The sequence below is a fragment of the Gadus morhua genome, chromosome 11, assembly GCF_902167405.1.
Source record: "Gadus morhua chromosome 11, gadMor3.0, whole genome shotgun sequence".
NCBI lineage: Eukaryota > Metazoa > Chordata > Actinopteri > Gadiformes > Gadidae > Gadus > Gadus morhua.
In genome coordinates this window covers 22,265,182-22,284,506 of record NC_044058.1, presented here as the reverse complement: position 1 = coordinate 22,284,506, position 19,325 = coordinate 22,265,182, and the positions used below count along the sequence as shown (strand labels likewise).

At 53.3% G+C, this 19,325-nt stretch overlaps 1 protein-coding gene across 4 annotated transcripts in view; it reads right to left on the bottom strand.

The window, feature by feature from the left end:
• Positions 1-127: 127 nt before the first annotated feature.
• The window catches only part of kirrel3l (kirre like nephrin family adhesion molecule 3, like), a 36,744-nt gene continuing 17,546 nt past the window's right edge, over positions 128-19,325 (bottom strand). Inside the window, exons 2-15 of one of the 4 annotated variants that reach the window (XM_030369374.1) lie at positions 17,541-17,693; positions 16,236-16,385; positions 13,287-13,444; positions 9,889-10,039; positions 9,341-9,446; positions 8,723-8,871; positions 8,175-8,302; positions 6,698-6,824; positions 6,189-6,289; positions 4,728-4,926; positions 3,446-3,553; positions 3,123-3,232; positions 2,901-2,990; positions 128-2,267 (exon numbers count right to left, since the gene is read on the bottom strand). In XM_030369374.1, coding sequence (XP_030225234.1) covers positions 1,884-2,267; positions 2,901-2,990; positions 3,123-3,232; positions 3,446-3,553; positions 4,728-4,926; positions 6,189-6,289; positions 6,698-6,824; positions 8,175-8,302; positions 8,723-8,871; positions 9,341-9,446; positions 9,889-10,039; positions 13,287-13,444; positions 16,236-16,385; positions 17,541-17,693 — 2,114 coding nt within the window. In that variant the 3' untranslated portion in view covers positions 128-1,883. Of the gene's footprint in view, positions 2,379-2,900; positions 2,991-3,122; positions 3,233-3,433; positions 3,554-4,727; positions 4,927-6,188; positions 6,290-6,697; positions 6,825-8,174; positions 8,303-8,722; positions 8,872-9,340; positions 9,447-9,888; positions 10,040-13,286; positions 13,445-16,235; positions 16,386-17,540; positions 17,694-19,325 lie in introns of all 4 variants that reach the window. The other 3 variants (XM_030369373.1, XM_030369375.1, XM_030369372.1) reach the window with 3 other exon arrangements.

The window sequence follows — 19,325 nt, the reverse complement described above, 5'->3', positions numbered from 1 at the left end:
CTAATTTTCAGTATTCATCACGGCGGCTGCGGAGGACTTGTTTGTCACTGTTTCCCCCCCCTCACTCCGGGGGGCCACCACTGCGGTCGGCTCCCAGGATCCACACACACGCAGGGCGGTGCAGTTATCAGAAATGGTTTTATTTAAATATAAATATGTGTACAAAGTTACAAGCAACAATAGCTCATTTTTTTTTTAGCAAATAAAAAGTCTTAATACATTATTAAAAAAACAACAAAAAAATGGCAATTAGTTGTTCTTCCTCCAAAAAAGGTAACTCTGCATTCGGTGATTGATTAACGAACTGAACGTAGATGTGGAGACTCAAATCAATATATAGTTACATATGTATATAATATAAAGGTACTTTACAATAGAGCAGCTCACTCGCTGTACATTAAGGCATATATAAAATATAAAAATAAAGACAAGCAATGATCCTTCATGGTGGACTGGGTCTCCCGGTAACCGATGGCAACGGATGGCAGTACAGGATGGATGGATTGGGGGGGCGGGGCCCGGTGCAGAATGTCTCACAATGGGGATGGAAACAAACACTGGAGAGTTTCACGAGACGCGTCGTTTGCATGCAACAGAGAGAGTTTGAGCGCACCCCGTCTGTACAAGTGTTCAGTCCCTCGACCTCGCGGCCGCTCGCTTTTCCTTTGCCTTCTCTTGTAAACATTAAAACTATCTGTGTTGCAAAAACCAGAGAACGGACGGTTCCAAAAGGGCACTGTTTCGCACACTGTAACCAATCACAATCCATTGGGTTTGAGGACTGTGTTCGGGTCTATTAGGTTCCAGATTGCCAGCACAACCAGACCACCTATGATTGTTCTAGTAATAGTCTTCAGCCAATTTCAACTCGGGAGATTGCAGAAGGAAAAAGCCTTACCCATGTGCCGGGCAGTGGTTCAAACCGCCTTCACTCCTCCCCCCATAACTCACCCTCTATAAAACGACCACCATCTTTGGGTTAACTTAACCTCACATGATCATCCAGCATAATACAACACATACAGTTTACAAAGTCTCTCGTCGACAAGAAAGGCTATGATACACACTGCGGATAGATCCACCTTTTATCCTTTTAGCGAACTGGTCTATCATGCTTGGGGTTTTTAACCAGAAAGGATCTTCGTAATAAGCTCTGCTCGGGCCAAAGGGATTCGACTGGTGATCAGGCTTCCCACGCTATCGGAGGTAGCGTGTGGCGTGTAGCCCGTCCATCAGGAGAGCTAGCCTGTTGTGCAGGACGACTCATGTCTGCCACTGTGCAGCTCAGTCTTTTTGTTGATGGATAGACACAGAAAATGTGCTTAGAATTCCTTCCGCATGCCAACAAACACCAAATGACGGACATCAATATCTTGTTTTTTTTTTCCACAGATACGTTTGGCATTTTTTCATCTTCTCTCAACGTCCTTTTACAGGTGATGTTATCGATTTCTCCTCGCGTTTTGCCAGAAAGTAAACATCCACGGGCGCGGCACTGTGTGCGTGTTTCACACGCCCCTTCCATGCCCAGAATATCTCCGCTCCACAGCGTAAGGTAGTCGTGTTACGTTAACTTTGCTCAGTTCAGAGTTCGAGTGGAAAAAACTTAAGTTCACCCCCCCATCAGCTGTCTACCGGCACCACGACCCGTAGATCCCAGTGACGAGAAACAAAATGGAGGATGAAAAACCACACAACTCCCCCCCCCCCCCCCCACCCCTCAGAGTTGAAACAACCCGGAGGGAGCAGGCAAGTGAAGGGGGGGGGGGGGGGGGTTGTCTCGGCCAAAACAATGGCTCTCGAGACAGAATGGTGCGGTGTGCTGCTCTCTCTCTCTCTCTCTCTCTCTCCTGTGTCTCAGACCCGTCTCTCTGTCTGTCCCCTCACACGTGCGTCTGCATGCGTTGTGAGGGACGGCCGTAGTCCGACTGCTGGGAGGACACTTGCGAGGAGGCGTAGGAGAAGCGGGAGGAGCCCGACACCTTGCTGGCCTGATCCGATTGGTCGTAGGCGTCCACCTTCTCGTAGGAGGCGGGCTTCACGTAGCTGGTGAAGGCGCGGCCGCAGGTGGTGGGCAGGTAGGCGGAGCCGCCGTAGCCCGGCTCGGCCGAGTAGACGCCGGCGGGCGTGGCGGCCTGCTGCTGGGCGGCCTGCTGCTGCTCGTAGGTGGAGCGCGTCCCGGTGGTGGTGGCGTAGCGGTGGTTGAAGTCGTAGACGCGGGTCTGGCTGCCCGCCGGCTGGCCGTACAGCGGGCTGGAGGACGGGAGCTGCGAGGGGGTGTACACGGGCCGGGCGTTAGGCACATACTCTGAGAAGCCGCTGCTGCGCACGTGGCGGTCCTCGTGGGCGCGGACGTTGTAGTAGCCGTTGGTGGGGTCCTGCGGAGAGGGGGCGCACAGAACACTGCGTTGGCACGGTGACGTCACAGCCGGAGACATGACTGTGTCGGCGTGGCAACGTCACAGTCAGAGACTTTACTATGTTGGCCTGGTAACGTCAATGCCGAAGTCGTGTCACTGTGCGGGCGTGGCCCCCACAGTGTGCGTGGACGTCACAGTCGAAGGCATGACTGTGTCGTCGCGGTAACGTTTCAGTTGAAAACGTGACAGCCGAAGACATTAATATGTTGGCGGGGCAACGTCACAGTCGAAGACATGAAGGTGTTGTCACGGTAACGCTGACTTTGCTATGTTGGCCTGGTAACGTCAATGCGGAAGACGTGACTATGTGGGTGTGGCAATGTCACAGTCGAAGACATGACTGTGTCGTCGCGGTAACCTTTCAGTTGAAAACAGCTGAAGACGTGACTATGTGACGTTTCAGTTGAGGACATGCCTGCTAAGTCCTTAGCAGTGGTCGTCGTTAGCAGAGGTGTGTCTGGGGCGTGGCTCAGTGTTTACCTTGATGTCGGATCGCTCGTCCTCGTCCTCCTCCAACAGGTCACTGTGCTCCGTCCGGGACGTCCCGGGAGACTCACTGCTGTTTGGGGCCTGAGGGGGGAGAGACGACAACAACCAAGAATCACAAGGGTGAACTCAACACAACTACTGATCGTCAGGACGAAGCCTGTGCTGCAGGACTCTGGGGAGCGGCTCTAGGAGAGCAGAGAGAGGGGCACCCACCATGGGCTCCTTCACGTCCTCCTCGTCGTCGCCGCCCCGCGTTGCGTTGTGGTCGCTGTGGACGATCTGCACCCTGATGTCGCTCTTGGAGAGGCGGGTGCACTTCTTGCCTGCGGGGTAAAGGAAACAACACAGCAGTCAACATCTCTGCCGTAAATGTCGGAATGCAATTTTTCGAAATTGCGTATATGTATGCATTTTTATGATTGTGCAAAACACAGTTTTCCAAATCGTGGATGAAAGCGGGTTTCATCTGAGAGGTTTGGAAGCCTGGTCCCCCCCCCGGCCGGCGGGCGCCCCCCCATACTAACCGTTGAGCTCACCTTTGCCCGTGTGCCGGCAGCAGAGAGACACCAGCGTGATGCCGCAGATCAGCAGCACGCAGCCCCCGCCCACCGCTGCCCCCACGATGATCAACATGGGCAGGGCTTCTGCATCGAGGGAGAGAGAGAGAGCAAGAGAGGGAGAGAGAGAGAGAGAGAGAGAGAGAGAGCGCGAGACAGAGAGAGAGAGAGAGAGAGAGAGAGAGCGCGAGACAGAGAGAGAGAGAGAGAGAGAGAGAGAGAGAGAGCGCGAGACGGAGAACGAGCATGGGAGAGAGCGTGAGCGAGAGAGAGAGAGAGAGAGGTTTATGATGAGGGCGACGGAGGACAGCCGTGTGGGTGTGGGTGAAATCGGAGAGAAGAAAGCGGGGAGAAGAGAGAATAGGTGTCAGCATCGGGGATCTCACAGTGCAAAGGAAATGGAAACGGATCCATTCATCCAGCCCTCTGCTGCCTCCTATATGAAGCCGTGTGCAGTGAGCCGCTGGCGGGCTGAGGACTGGTGTCGCGCCGCGCTGCCTATTGTCCCTAATCTCTCTGAATGAAAGGCTAACAAGGCCTGACACGCAATGAAGCAATAGACGGTAATCTAATTAGAGATTGCAGGAGATGCAGCACGTTCCTCAGGAGACGGGCCTGGGCTGCGTTGATGTAAATGACTCGCGAGGACCTTATTTTTAAGTGTCTCTTAGAACAAAGGGAGGCTGAGCGGGGGGGGGGGGGGGGGGGGGGGGGGGGGGGGAGTAGCAGTCGGAGGAGCGCTGTATGGTCGTTTTACTTTCACGTGCTTAAAGGCTTTGCAGTGAGATGCAGCATCCATCGTGCCGAGTTGCCAGACAGGGAGACAGACCCACCGCGCGGCCGCTCACACCTGTAGCCTCCTCTAATTGACTTTAGTCTCTAATCGATGGCTCTGCTATGGGGGCCAACATATTCATTAAAAGGACCATCTGCTGATTAAATTATATCGATTAGGGGAGTATAATTAAGATAAGCAGAAAAGGGTTGCTTTGCTTTCAACAAGGGCTGAGATAGGGGATAAATAAATGTGTGTGTGCGTAAATATATATATATATATATTTCTTTCTTTCTTTCTTTCTTTATTTAGATTTATATTTTGTTTACATATATAAATATACATATATATTTACGTACATATTTTTTATTTATATTTTTTTATATATTATTTTGTATATTATTTTGTATATATATATATATATATATATATATATATATATATATATATATATATATATATAAGCATGGCCTGTCAGTTGTGTACCTTGCTCTTTCAGGGAGACCATGGCGGTGCCGGTGCCGAACCGGTTCCAGGCGGTGCAGTTGTATCTCAGCTGGAAGTCCTGCGCCAGCGTCTCGGAGATGACCAGGGACGAGATGACCCCCTGGCCGCTGCTCACTGTCTGCACGGAGAACCTGCCGGAGGTCCCGGAGGACAGGCTGACATCTCCAAACGTCCACACCTGGAGATAGAGGAGGAGAAGGAGAGACCATAAAGATGTGCTCGCTTTTTTATCCCTAAGCGCAAAAGTGAAAGAGCAAAGCTTTTCTGTGCTCTAGCTGGCTTCTGATTGAACACAGGTCTTTTGTTCTCGGTGGTTCTCTCTCTCTCGCTCTCTCCCTGGTTCTGGCCTCTCTCTACCTCTCTCGCCCTGGGTGGACTAAGCTCCCAGGCTCTATCCAAGCTTTGAGAGCAGAGGCAGGGCTACAAGGTGAGGCAGTGGAGCCTAGAGCCTGGGGGGGCTAGAGACAGTACTGCAGTGTGAGGCTGGGGGGGCTAGAGACAGTACTGCAGTGTGAGGCTGGGGGGGCTAGAGACAGTACTGCAGTGTGAGGCTGGGGGGGCTAGAGACAGTACTGCAGTGTGAGCCTGGGGAGGCTAGAGACAGGACTGCAGTGTGAGGCTGGGGAGACTAGAGACAGAGCTACGGTATGAGACTGGGGAGAGTAGAGACAGAGCTACAATGTGAGGCTGGGGAGAGTAGAGACAGAGCTACAGTGTGAGGCTGGGGAGAGTAGAGACAGAGCTACAGTGTGAGGCTGGGGAGAGTAGAGACAGAGCTACAGTGTGAGGCTGGGGAGAGTAGAGACAGAGCTACGGTATGAGACTGGGGAGAGTAGAGACAGAGCTACAGTGTGAGGCTGGGGAGAGTAGAGACAGAGCTACAGTGTGAGGCTGTGGACAGTAGAGGCTGAGCTACAGCATGAGGCGGGGGAGAGTAGAGACAGAGCTACAGTATGAGGCTGTGGAGAGAAGAGACAGTGCTGCAGTGAGAGGCTCATCTCCAGCATGCCACCTGTGTCTCACTCCTCCTCAGACCCTCATTATCCACTCGCCGCTCCGCCTGCGCTCTGTGGTTCACCGGGTCAGCTGACTGATGCCTGATGGACCTCTAATTGAACACCCCCCCCTCCCCCCTCCCCCCACACCTCCTTCTCTTGCCTCCCTGGAGTAGCTTCGTGTAGGTAGGTGTGTGAGTGTATGTGTGTGTATGAGTGTGAGTCTGTGTGAGAGGGAGTTGTGTTAATGCATGTGCGCCTGCATCTGTTTCTTAGTGTTAGAGGTGGATGGGTTAGGTGTGGGAGAGAGAGAGAGAGAGAGAGAGAGAGAGAGAGAGAGAGAGAGAGAGAGAGAGAGAGAGAGAGAGAGAGAGAGAGAGAGAGAGAGAGAGAGAGAGAGAGAGAGAGAGAGAGAGAGAGAGAGAGAGACGAGCGTCTGACGTACTATCTTGTCGGGAGGCGGGCTGCTCCCCACCACACACTCCAGCTTGCCCTTGGCGTGTTTGGCGGCGTGCTGGGTGGCGTCGGCCGTGATGATGGGCGGACCTGGAGGGAGGCGGGAGGAGAACGCAGCGATGAGAAAACCGCCTCTTTGTGCGTCTGCACCGAGCAGGAACAAACACATGCACAATCTACCAAGCAGGAAGACACACACACACACACACACGCACACACAAGCACACACACACACACACACACACTAACACCCCATCGAGCAGGAAGACACACACACACACACCACACACACACACTCCATCGAGCACACACAAACAAACAGACTCTCTACCAAGCAGGAAGACACACAGACACACACTCCACTCAGCAGGAAGACACACACACACACACACACACACACACACACACACACACACACACACACACACACACACACAGAGTAGTGTGTGTGTGTGAGCAGGTAGTGGTCATGGCGGCGGACGCGGACGCGTGTCTCACCGTTGACGGTCAGCGTCACGTCCCTCTCGGCCACGCCGATGCGCGGCACGATGGCCTTGCAGGTGTAGGTGCCGGCGTCCTCCTGGGTGACGGCCTTCAGCTGCAGCGTGTTCCCGTTGCTCAGCACCTGAGGAGACGGAGACGGAGCCGACGTTAACGGGCGGCACGGGGACCATCAGACGGTGGACTCCGTTGGACCGCGGCGGCGGCGTTGGCGACAGCGCCGGCGGCCCAGAGGTGGGCCGGCCCTGACGACCGCCGCCGCCGCCGGTGGCTCGGCTGTAATCTCATTGCAGGGAGATTTAATCACGGCGTCAGCGCCCTGACCTCCCCCCCCCCCCCCCCCCCCCCGCGCCGGGGAGATGTTGTAATTAAACAGAGGGGACGGACGCCAGTGTTTGTGGCGCGCGTGGGCCTGGGAGCCCGGGAGCTCAGCGCTGGGGCCCGCAGCACACTCATCCACCCATTGATCCGGCCCTTCCATCAAGCTGTGATTAATCCATTTACTCCACCCTCCACACCCACACACACCCGCACGCACACGCCCATGCATAGACGCACGCACGCACACATAGGCGGACGCATGCGACCACACATGCACGCAAGAACACACACGCACACACACACATGGACACACACATTGTCACAAACACACACACACACACACACACACACACACACCACCCTCCTCCTCTGCCTACTCCTCCATCTTCATCTTGGTTATTTATTTCAACACACTCTTGGAGTAACCCGATTAATCCATTACTCATAGTGCGTCGGATTAGGAAACGGGCAGAGTGGGTGCAGGCTGGCCTGAAAGGTTTTCTAGAGATGACATCATCGCTTACACTGTCCTACTCTTTACGGCTCCCACGTGTTTTGTTTTTTTTACAAAATGGCCGGAGAAATCCGATTAGCAGCCAGGAGAGGAAAATCCCGGGAGATTCCCCTTCATTTTTTAAACACGCTGCAAAAAGGCTGAATACTTTTACCCCGATTATTTTTTTGCGTAAAAGGTTTGGAAAACCACACGTCGGTGCCTTCCCGTTAAATTGGCTTAAGGAAAGGGATACGAGAGTTCATGCGAGGGGCTTTGTGATGCTTGACAAGAAACAAGTGCCGCTGTGGAGGAACGGGGAGGCACGGGAACCATAATTGCTACTCAGAGTCTTAGTCTCAGCTGAAATGATATGTTGATTGATTGGCTGGCCTGCTGACTGACAGACTGTATTAGCGCTGCTGTTCGTCTCCGGCGTGCTGTGCCCGACTATCAGACACTACTGCTGAAACCGTGAGACTCCGGCAGGGTCGAAAGTGGCCAGTGGTAGACAACATATTCCTGGGGGACTCTGTTGAGCGGTGAGGCGTGAGGCTTCTGTGTGAGGGAGGCTGGTGTGAAGAGGAGGTGTGATGGATTCAGGCTGCGTGTAGGGACGTCGTGGTGTTGACGTGTTTTCCGAGAGAGAAGTTTTCTTACCACGCCGGAGCCCTGTTTGGTCCATGCCAGAGTCAGGGGGGGGTTCCCGGTCCAGGCGCAGGTGAAAGCCGCGTCCATGCCCGTGTCCACCGCCATGGGCTTGGGCTCCGATAGCAGCCTGGGGCCGACTGGAAAGCGGGAGAAACATCATCATGACTCGTGCACCCACTGAAACATTCACCCGTGATAGCAATACAACATGACATTTACATTTACATTCAGGGCGTTTCGCAGACGCTTTTATCCACAGCGACTTACAATGAGTACATTTGTCAGAAGAAGGAGAAAGAATATATCACTGTCTGTATGGTTATGATGCAGTAACAATCGCTTGGTTAACCCCTTCCCCGTATCCAAAAAAGGTAGCTAGGATAAGATGCTACACAATGCTAAGTAAGTGCATAAGAGGGGTGTCGGGAGGTTTGGAGGTAAGCCCATGCAGAGTCTGGGTAAACAATGAGCAAGCGAGTCTTCAGTCATTTGCGGATACTGGTGAGCGAGTGAGCCATGAAGGTGTGGATCCTCGTATAAACTTCTAATAAGCTTACATTGTACATCCACCAGGGTGCTGACGTTGGTGCTGCCCACCGAGTTGGACACCTCGCAGGACACGGGGTCCGTGAAGTACGAGTAGTCCACCGTCACCTCCAGGCTGTCTCCGTTGGCCTCCGCGATGGGCACCCCTCCTTTGGACCACCTGTCAACGGGGAGTCATCGTGTTAGCACATGCCGGGCCGGATCGATACAAGGACACTTACATACCGATCTCCGTGAACACCCTTTCAGGGTTAGATGTTCTCTGGAGTCAACCGGAGACAATAGTTCAGGGTTAGATGTTTGTCGGAGGCGACATCCCACATTTAGTAAGGGTTCGATTTTTGTTGGAGTCAACCGGAGACAATATGTCCGTGTTGGATGTTTGTCGGAGGCGACATCCCACATTTAGTAAGGGTTAGATGTTTTTTGGAGTAAACCGGCGACAATAAATCAGGGGTAGATGTTTTCAGTTCCCAAACTGCTAGAAGTCTACTCAATGAATTCACAATTTCAATGCTTAAGTACTGAGGTTCATTGAGTTTATGCGGGCGGTGGTGTGACTGCGTGGGCACAGGTGAGCTGAAGAAGATTAATTGGAAGCGGGGTCGGAAGGCTGGCCGGGTGCCTACCTGTATCCAGTGATCTCCGGATTGGCTGAGGCGGAGCAGATGAAGAGGACCTTGGAGCCCTCTGTGACCGTCTGGGGCTGGACGGACAGCGTCACTGACGGGGGGTCTGCGCACAGAGAAACACGCGGCGGGGGGGGAAATGAGTGCGGCGTAGGGGGAACGGCTCACCTCCGTGTCTCACGGGTCGCCGAGGAGACGGCGGCGCCAGCCCTTTACTATTCCTGACGGGGCTCCTGTGAAGCCGGTCAACCGGAGCTGTTCTAATACCGATAATATACCGCTGTACTGTTCTCGCTGTGTTACGGTGTGTGGCGGCTCGCTGCTTCATTTGCTGCCCTTCACTTTCTGAACCGCTCTGTCCTGAGAATAATGAACGCAGTGATAGAACTCGTCTTTTTTTTTTTTACAATTAAAATGTAAATGTGGTTAGCGGGGTCTACCTGGTGGGACTCTATATGTAATGGTCCATTCATATGCAGGCGCTCTTTGCCGTACTATGGATTACCCTCTACATGTCGGGGTTGTCTTCTTCGGGTGGAGGTACTCACGCTGGACGTTGATGGTGACGGAGGTCTGGCGGCCGGCGGGCGCGGCCGGGTTCAGGACCCGGCAGGTGTAGGTCCGGCCCGAGTCGCGGTCCTCGGGGACCATGGGCAGCATGCTGACGGCCAGCTCCCGCTTCTTGTCCTCCATCAGTGTCTGGTGGACGAAATACATTGGTCAGGGTTAGATGATTGGCGGAGTTAACTGAACACCACAGGTCAGGGTTAGATGTGTGTTGGAGTTAACTGAACACCACAGGTCAGGGTTAGATGTGTGTTGGAGGTAAGAGCTGAGAATAGGTCAGGGTTAGATGTTCGTTTGAGTTAATCGCAACAACAGATGTTCGTTTGAGTGAACCGCCAACGATAGTTCAGGGTTAGATGTTTTTTGGAGGCAATAGCCCACAATATGTCAGGGTTTGATGATTGTTGGAAATAACCGCTGAGAATATGTCAGTGTTAGATGTTTGTTGGCGTTAACCGGCAACAATAGGTCAGGGATGGAGTTGTTTGTCAAAGGTAACCATCTACAGTAAGCCAGGGCATGATGTTTGCAGGGGCAAACAGCCCACAGTAAGCCAGAGCTCGATGTTCTCTAGAGATAACCACACCTAGTTAGTCAGGGTTGGGAGTGCCGCCGGTGCTAGCAGTAGCTTGATGTTTGCCCGAGGTAGCATTTCGTCAGGGCTAGGTGTCGTATTCATTCAAAGCGGCGGAACGATCCTGCGGAACTGGAACAGCCCCATGCACGGTGGCGACGGAGGGGCGCTTTAATCCCGCGCCACGCGGCAGAGAGGCTGCGACGGGTGATAACCTCGTCCCGGAGTGTCTTCTCCCGTGACGCCGCCGCTCTTATGTTCCTCGCGTGTGAGGCGTATAAATCGCCATCCAGTTGGTTGGCGGTTAAATCAGGTATTTTATGGGGCCGCTCGCTCCGTCAGCGATCCCTGTTTGCCATCATCTTTTAAATCTATTTACTGCCCGCAGGAATCAATAGGCCTAAGTGACAAAAAGGCGTCTATCCTTAAGATATGGTCCGCCGCTTTTATCTGTCACGCAACTGTCACACACGCATGCAGGCGCACATATACACAGATGTGTGCGCAGACACATGCACGCACACACACACACACACACACACACACATCTCCACACATGTTTGCGGGCACATCCACACACACACACACATTCAACTTGCACACACACACACGCACACACACACACACACACACACACACACACACACACACACACACACACACACACACACACACACAAAATACATCAAAAACTCGTAGGAGCATGGACATTGCAGCAATCCATGTGTGTGTCTGTGTTTCTGGCTGGTACATTGATGGTGGTGGAGGAATTGGGGAGTAGTGAGAGCGGGGATGGGGGAGGAGGGGGGGGGGGATGTGGAGGGCAGGGGGGAGCAGGGGGGCAGGCTGAGTCCATTCCCCGGATGACCAAATCAATGCAGCAGGCTTCACTTCCTCAGCCAAACACACAAAAAGCATCTTTATGCTCCGGATCGAACCGCATCACTCCCTGTCACCAGGCTGGCCTTGGCCAAGCACTTTAACCCCCCTCCACCCCCCCCCCCCCACGCACAAACACACACACCCACACACAGTCTAAGACACAGATACACACACACAGACACACACACATAATGTGGCACTATTGATGTTTCTACTTAAAAGCTTCCCCTTTTCTGCTCACACTGGGATCTTGCAAGTGTTCTTCGTTCCCAATTTCCTCTACCACCACCTCCTCCTCCTCTTCCTCCCTCCTACTTTCCTTCTCCTCCCACCTACTCTTCCTCCCTCCTACTTTCCTCCCTCCTCCTCCTTCTCCTCCTCCTCCTCCCTCCTACTTCCTTCTCCTGCCTCCTAATCTCCTCCCTCCTCCACCTCCTCCCTCTACCACCTCCTCCTCCCACCTCCACTTCCTTCCTACTACTCTCCTCCTTCTCCTCCTCCTCCTGCTCTCCACCTCCCCTCCCTCCTCCATCACCACCTCCTCCTCCACCAACATCTCCTCCTGCTCCCTCCTCCTCTCCTCTCCCCTCCCCTCGCCCCCCCCCCCCCCCCCCCCCCCTCTCCTCACTGCAGCGCTCCTTTTAAACGCGGCGTTTAGCGGCGCTTAGCGTGGTCAGGGACCGTGACAAATGTGACACTTTCCCGGCTGGCTCACGCTCCGCTGCCCCCCCCCGCTGTGCCGCGCGCCTCCGCCCGTGCGGAGCTCTCGCCCCGGTGGAGCTCTGCCCTGCTCCACTTATGCTGCTGTGGCGGCCCCAGCGCAGCCCCCCCCCCCCACAGCCCCCCCACAGCAGAGAGAGCCTGTGTGGGGCTCGGGGGGGGGGGGGGGGGGGGGGGGAGGTAAGGGGAGGAGGGCGGGAGGGCGGCTGCTAGTGAGACGAGAGCGAGCGAGAGCGGGGTGGGAGGGAGGGGGAGGGGGAGGAGGCGGTTGGCGGGTTGGTTGGTGGTGAGGAAACGGTTTTGGGCACGGGGGGGGAGAGGAGGGAGGGAGGGAGAGGAGGGAGGGAGGGAGGGAGGGGAGGGGAGACTGCGGAGAAAGGTAGTGAGTGAGAGAACCCCAGCGAATCACGAGAGGAACAAAGGAAACTATGGTGGTGGCAAATAACAGGAGGAACGGGGAAATAGGGGGGATAGAAGGATACTGAGACGGAGGAGGAAAGGACAGCTACAGAGGGATGGAATATAGTACAGTATAGCGGCATATCAAAGGGTATGCTCCAGTTTTGTTTTCATTTCACACTTGCTTTGGCAATGTAAACGTGTAATGTAAATCTATGTTTCCCATGCCAATAAAGCCATCCTGGATTGAATTGAATTTAAATTGATATAGAGCGAGAGAGAGATGGAGAGAGGGAGAGAGAGGGAGAACGATGGAGAGAGAGGGATAGAGAAAGATAACCATACCCTCAGAGTGAAACTGAGCTCATGTAATAGTTGAGCCTGGTATTTAGTCTTGCTGCTGCTGTAGGGCTCTGCATGAGTGTGTGTGTGTGTGTGTGTGTGTGTGTGTGTGTGTGTGTGTGTGTGTGTGTGTGTGTGTGTGTGTGTGTGTGTGTGCATGGAGGGTGCGTATGGGTATGTGTGTGTGTGCGTGCGTTTTATCTTTGCTTGGAGGCTGAGTATGGGTATGTGTGTACATATGTGTGTGTGTGTATGGTTAGGTGTGTTTGTGTGTGTGCATTAGTCTGATGCATATGGATGTGTATGTGCATGTGTGTGTGTGTGTATAGGTTTGTAGGTGTGTGTTTTGGGGTAAGTGTGTGTGTATGTGTGTGCGCGTTCATTGGTCTGATGCATGTGTGTGTGTGTGTGTGTGTATGTGCGTGTGTGCGTGCACTAGTCGCGCGTGTCCCCTCCTCCTACCTTAGAGTAGATGGCGCTCTCCATGACCTCTCCGTCGCGGTACCAGGTGATCTCCGCCGCCGGCTTGGCTCCAGACGCTCTGCAGGTGAGGTTGTGGGGCGCGTGGGCCTTCAGCCGCACCACGGGACCCCCGTCCACCACGGGGTCTCCGGGAGGAACTACGCCCCAAAACAGACAAACAGACATTAGCACCACGGAGAGGGGAGGGGGAGGGGGAGGGGGAGGGGGAGGGGGAGGGGGAGGGGGAGGGGGGGGAGTCTGGCCCTGGGCCAGGAAGAGAAGGCGTCCTCGCCATGGCAGAGCCGTATCGAGTTAGCTCGTTGCCTCGGCATCAGCAGAAGGGAGGAAGAAAAACAATATTCCAGCCCCTCTTTTTTTTTTTTCTGTTTGTGCAACAAGATGTTAGAGAGTGGTAAAAGGAGCAGGAGGCAGTTTACTGTGAAGGAACACACGGCACCTCGAACCTATTCCATTTGCTTCCCTGGGACCCCGACATTATTACTCTATTTACTCCCTTACTGGTGCGGCTGATGTTTCATTTCATTGCTTATTTGTTAGTTTATTTGCATGGTTTTGCACACGGTCCCCCCCGACTGCCCTCCCCCCCCCCCATCCCCCCCGCGCCCCCATGCCGATGAAGGCGTCCCGGCTGCCGACCAATAAGGCGAGGCGTAAACACGGGGGCTCGGACTGGCCTTTCCCGCTCCCTCCACCAAACCAATTTCTCCGTGTATCTGAATTGTCAGAGGTCCTTCCGCTGCGCCGCGCGCCGCTAATGGAATCCGAGCGCTCGGTGATTTTAATTTCCAGACCGATTCCCCTGACTGCCCTCCCAGCGCTCGCTCCTTTCACTGCTGGATTGCTTTGGTCTCATCCGGCCATGTTGATTTACACACGCACACACACACACACACACACACACACACACACACACACACACACACGCACATACACACAAACACACGCACACACACACACACACACACACACACACACACACACACACACACACACACACACACACACACACACACACACACACACACACACACACACGCACAGGCACACACGCAGGCACACACACCCACACACAGACTCAGACAATAACAATATACAACAAGCTACCTTGTTACAGAGCTCATTCGAGCCCATCGCCCTCCTGCTGTCTGTCTGTCTGTCTGTTTGGGAGCACTGTGCCTGATTCATTCTGCTCCTGCCTGGCAGATGTGGCGACGGGGTTTGAGCGGTCCACCGTGCGAGGGACACCGCGGTGTTGTTGTCGTTACCGTTGATGAGCATGCTGCACTACGCTTTGCTGCTATCACTAATGAACCTTTTTAATTAGATTCACCTTCTTAAAATACCTTTATATTATTAAAAGTATAACAACATTACTATATATTTTTTATAATAATTTCATTTTATTATGATGCATAATAATATAATTGTTACATGATATCAGAGCTTAAACTTTGACGTCACTTCTTTGTCTAAGCGTCACACACCCATTACCCTTTTTAGTCTCAGGCAGGCTCTCTCATTAAGCAAGCTAACAAGCTAACAAGCGGATCCTGTTTAAGCTAACAAGCTAACAGGCAGATACTATTAAATATGCCCAGAGGTGGACATCATTTTAAGCTCTGTCCTGTCAGACCTCAGAGTGTCTTATCCCATCCTTTACTCAGATTCTGATTTCTGGTTAACAAGCAAAAGGAAATTCACCCGGACGCCCCGAGAAGAGCCATGTGGTGTCATTCCACTACCCGCCACTAGGTGCCAGCAGTGCCTCTCCAACTCTGATCCCCACAAGACCTGCTCTCCGCCTCAACCCCTCCGCCGCTACCGTCACCCTCCACCCCCGCTCTCCATCACCTCCCACCCCGACGTCTAAGCGAATATGTAGATCACTCACATCACGTTAATGTAAAAGTCGCCTTCTGTTTGACAATTTCCATGGCGCACAGAAAAATGTGCAAAGTGTGCAAACCTTGACTTTTAAACGACTGCGGAAATAATTTGTGGCTGTTGCTGCAGCGTTTCAACCCTCCTGCTTCAACTCTATGGTCTCACACCTAAAGTCTCACATCTCCTGTCTCACATCTCCTGCATCACTTTTCCTGTTTCACACCTAAAGTCTCACATCTCCTTTCTCACGGCTCCTGACTCACATCTCCTGTCCCACAACCAAAGTCTCACATCTCCTTTCTCACATCTAAAGTCTCACCTCTCCTGTTTAACAGTCCTGCTCCACATATCCTGCTCCACATATCCTCTCTCACACCTGTCTTTCCGGTTAAAGCAAGCAGGCGATGTCTCCTCTTGAACCATCTGCTTCCATCCAGTGCAGTAACACAACAGCAGTACACTATGCTTGTATACTACAGACGTACACTATACTGTACGCCTACAGTACATACGCATACTCTGCATGTCTCCAGGGCAAGAGTTACAGCATGTACGGCCTCACTTCGATTTATTAGTAATTTATCGTTTCAGAAATGCAGAAACATTCGGTCATAGTGGCAGGTTTGTGGAGCGTGTTTTATCCCTGCTGTCGATCACATGTTTTATATGAGTGTGCGTGCGTACGTACGTGCGTGCGTGTGTGTGTGTGTGTGTGTTTGTGTGTGTGTGTGCGAGTGCACGTGCACATGTGTATGTGTAAGCGAGTGTGTGTGTTCATGTGTGTGTGTGTGCGTGTGAGCGCTTGTTTCCGTGTGTGTGTGTTCATCTGTGTGTGTGTGTGTGTGTGTGTGTGTGTGTGTGTGCGTGCGTGCATTCGTGTGTGTGTGTTTGTGTGCATGTGTGCTTGTGTGTGCCTGTGTGTGTATGCATGTCTTTATGTGCGTGTGTGTGTTTGTGCCTGTGTATGCATGTCTTTGTGTGCGTGCGTGTGTTTGTGCCTGTGTATGCATGTTTTGTGTGTGTGTGTGTGTGTGCGTGCATTACCTAGCACGGTTAGCTTGGCGCGGTGCGAGCGCAGCGCTGCCTGTGTCGCCTGACACTCGTACGCGGCGTCGTCGGCCAGCTCGGCGCCGTCGATCTGCAGGCTGTGCTCTCCTGATAGAGGGTCGCCCAGCAGGGAGTAGCGGGTCCAGCCTGGGAGCAGAGAGCCAGAGAGTCAACACACACACACACACGCGCACACGCACACACATATACGGTACTGCCCTTATATGGCACCGTGACAGGGAACAGCCTGGAAAAGTGCACCGACTTGAGAGCCGCACACAAAGGAGAGGCTGGTGTGGCCTGTTAGCACTGCTGATGAACGCACACACTGAGATACACACTCTGGCACACACACACTCGGCACCAAACGCACACACACACACCGACGTATAAACACACGCACACGCACAGGCATACACACATATACATGCACACGTACACACAAAGGCACACACCAAGACATACACACACTGACACAGACGTACTCACACAAGCACACAGACAGGCACACACTCACAGTCACGCACACACTGACACACACACAAGCAACACCCACACACTTCGCACAAAGGTACAGACACACACAGACGTATACACACACTCAGGCACACTCGCACATACACAAACAGACAAAGGTACACACACAGGCACACACACACACATCCCGGTTGCGTTGTCTTTGCCAACAGCTTTAAAGCTGGTGGCTGCGACATGCTGTCCTTTAAACCCGGACACGATAACAACGGCTTGCCTAAGGTCATGATTCCGCCCGCCTGCTTTCTCGTTGGCCACACATTTAAATGTCAACGTGTGACACAAGTCAATTGATTATCCACCTTTTTTTTTTTACCAAACCCTCAAAATGCTAAACAACGTATTAAAAGGCCACCTTGTGTGGCAGCAGTTTATTTGTTCTCTCACTTTTCATTTGTGTAAAACCCAACTGGTTGACAGAGAGAGAGCAGCCCGCTTTCTAATGAGAGCAGACATTGATCGCCCAAGACAAACAAAGAGAGAGAAAGAGAAAGTGAAAATAAATCCAAATGTGCTGGGGCTGGTGGCTTGATCTCAAAGCCTCTAGTGGGAGCTGGGAGGGTGTGTGGTCATGGTGTATGACGGTGTGTTGTGGCGGGTGGTGTAGGATAGTGGCGGGGGTTTAATAGTTGTGATGCGTTGGTGCTGTGTGATAGTGGGTGGTGGTAAAGTGGGTGGTGTATGATAGTAGTGGTGTTTGGCCATGGTGGTTAGTGTATGGTAGTGATGGTGAGTTGGTGGTGTTAAAGTGGGTGGTGTTGTAGCTACCTGGCAGATCTCTTTCTCCACCCAACGCCAGGCCATCCTTGGTCCACTGCACCATCCCCCGGTAGCCCACGATCACGCAGGGCAGGGTCACCGATTGGCCGGCCACCACCACTTGGTCCTGGGGCTGCTGGGAGAAGTAGGCAGCATGGGCGGCTGTAGGGGAGAGAGGAGAAGGACTACATTAGAAACGGTGGACTTCATTAATAAACACATGGAGCTTACTCGGCTCTCAGCCGAGAGCGTATTCACAGGAAAGGAACCGAAGTACTCCGAAGGTGCTAGGATGTTCTGTAAACGCGGTGGGAAGAACACGATGGAAAAGCCCAGAGTGTTCTGGTGGCAGGAGGTGGGTTGACATGTTTGGAGAAGTGTTTTCAACAGGGGAAGGAATGTCAGCTGCTCCATGACTTATTTAACTCTTTCCCGGGACCATATGGTACCACGCGGGCTGACAGCGAGCGAGCACACTTAGCATGGGACTGCTCCTTCGTGTGCTTTTTGTAAAAATGGATGTTAAACAATCAGAAGTCCATTACAGTCCCCCCGGGGCCGTCCGTTGGAGCCCGACGTCAGCGGAGACACCTGCCGCTGTTCCACTACAGTGTTTAAGCATGGCGCACGCTCCAACCCCATTGGCTGGCCCGACTTCAAACACACACACACTCACACACACACACACACACACACACACACACACACACACACACGCACATGAGCTCATGCACACCCACCAAACACACATGAGCACGCACACACCCACACATGAACACACAGACACACACACACACGCACGCACGCACGCACGCACGCACACACACACACACACACACACACACACACACACACACACACACACACACACACACACACACACACACAAAGGCGAGCGGATCCAACTGTTTCTGCCGTGATGCAGAAGATTGGGTATTACAAACCCTGCTGGCTGGAAGACATGGCCGCCCTCCAGAGCAACTAATCCTCTGGGAAGAGGAGGGCAGGGGGGGGGGGGGGGGGGGGGGGGAGGGGGGAGGGCGAGAGAGTGTTTAAAATAAAGAAGCTTGTCTGTTTCTTCCTCTCTCTCTGTCTCTCTCTCTCTCTCTCTCTCTCTCTCTCTCTCTCTCTCTCTCTCTCTCTCTCTCTCTCTCTCTCTCTCTCTCTCTCTCCCCCCCTATCTCTCTCTCTCTCCCCCCTCTCTCTCCCCCTCTCTCTCTCTCTCCCCACTCTCTCTCTCTCTCTCTCTCTCTCTCTCTCTCTCTCTCTCTCTCTCTCTCTCTCTCTCCCCCTCTCTCTCTTCTCACTTTGTGGCTCTCAGCAAAGAATGGAAGGGGAAGCGAGGGCTGGCGAGGGGGTGAGAGAGGGTGAGGGGGTGACGGGGGGGAGAAGATAAAGAGGGCTCTATTCAGGCAGTGCTAAGACCCCCCCCTCCCGCACAGCCCTCCCTCCCTCACCATGAAATGCTTCTTTTGGTAGAAGAGCTTAAACAGACCCCCCCCACCCCCCCTCACCCCCCCCTGAAAGGAGGGCAACATACGGCGGCCAGAGACGGTCCATTGTCCCCCGTCCCCCTGCTTTAATAGGCCTCTTCATTCCCAATCAATCTGCTAAATGCAACTTTAATAGCTTTTCAATAGCCAGCCCCCCCCTCCCCTCCCCCCCAGGGGGGTGCTGAAATTCTCTCTCCCCCCCACCTTTCTCCTCGCTAGCCCCTTTCTCTGAGTTGTCGCCTGGTTTTCTTTCTAAAGGAGTGTGGGACGAGGGTTTGTGGGGGGGGGGGGGGGGGGGGGG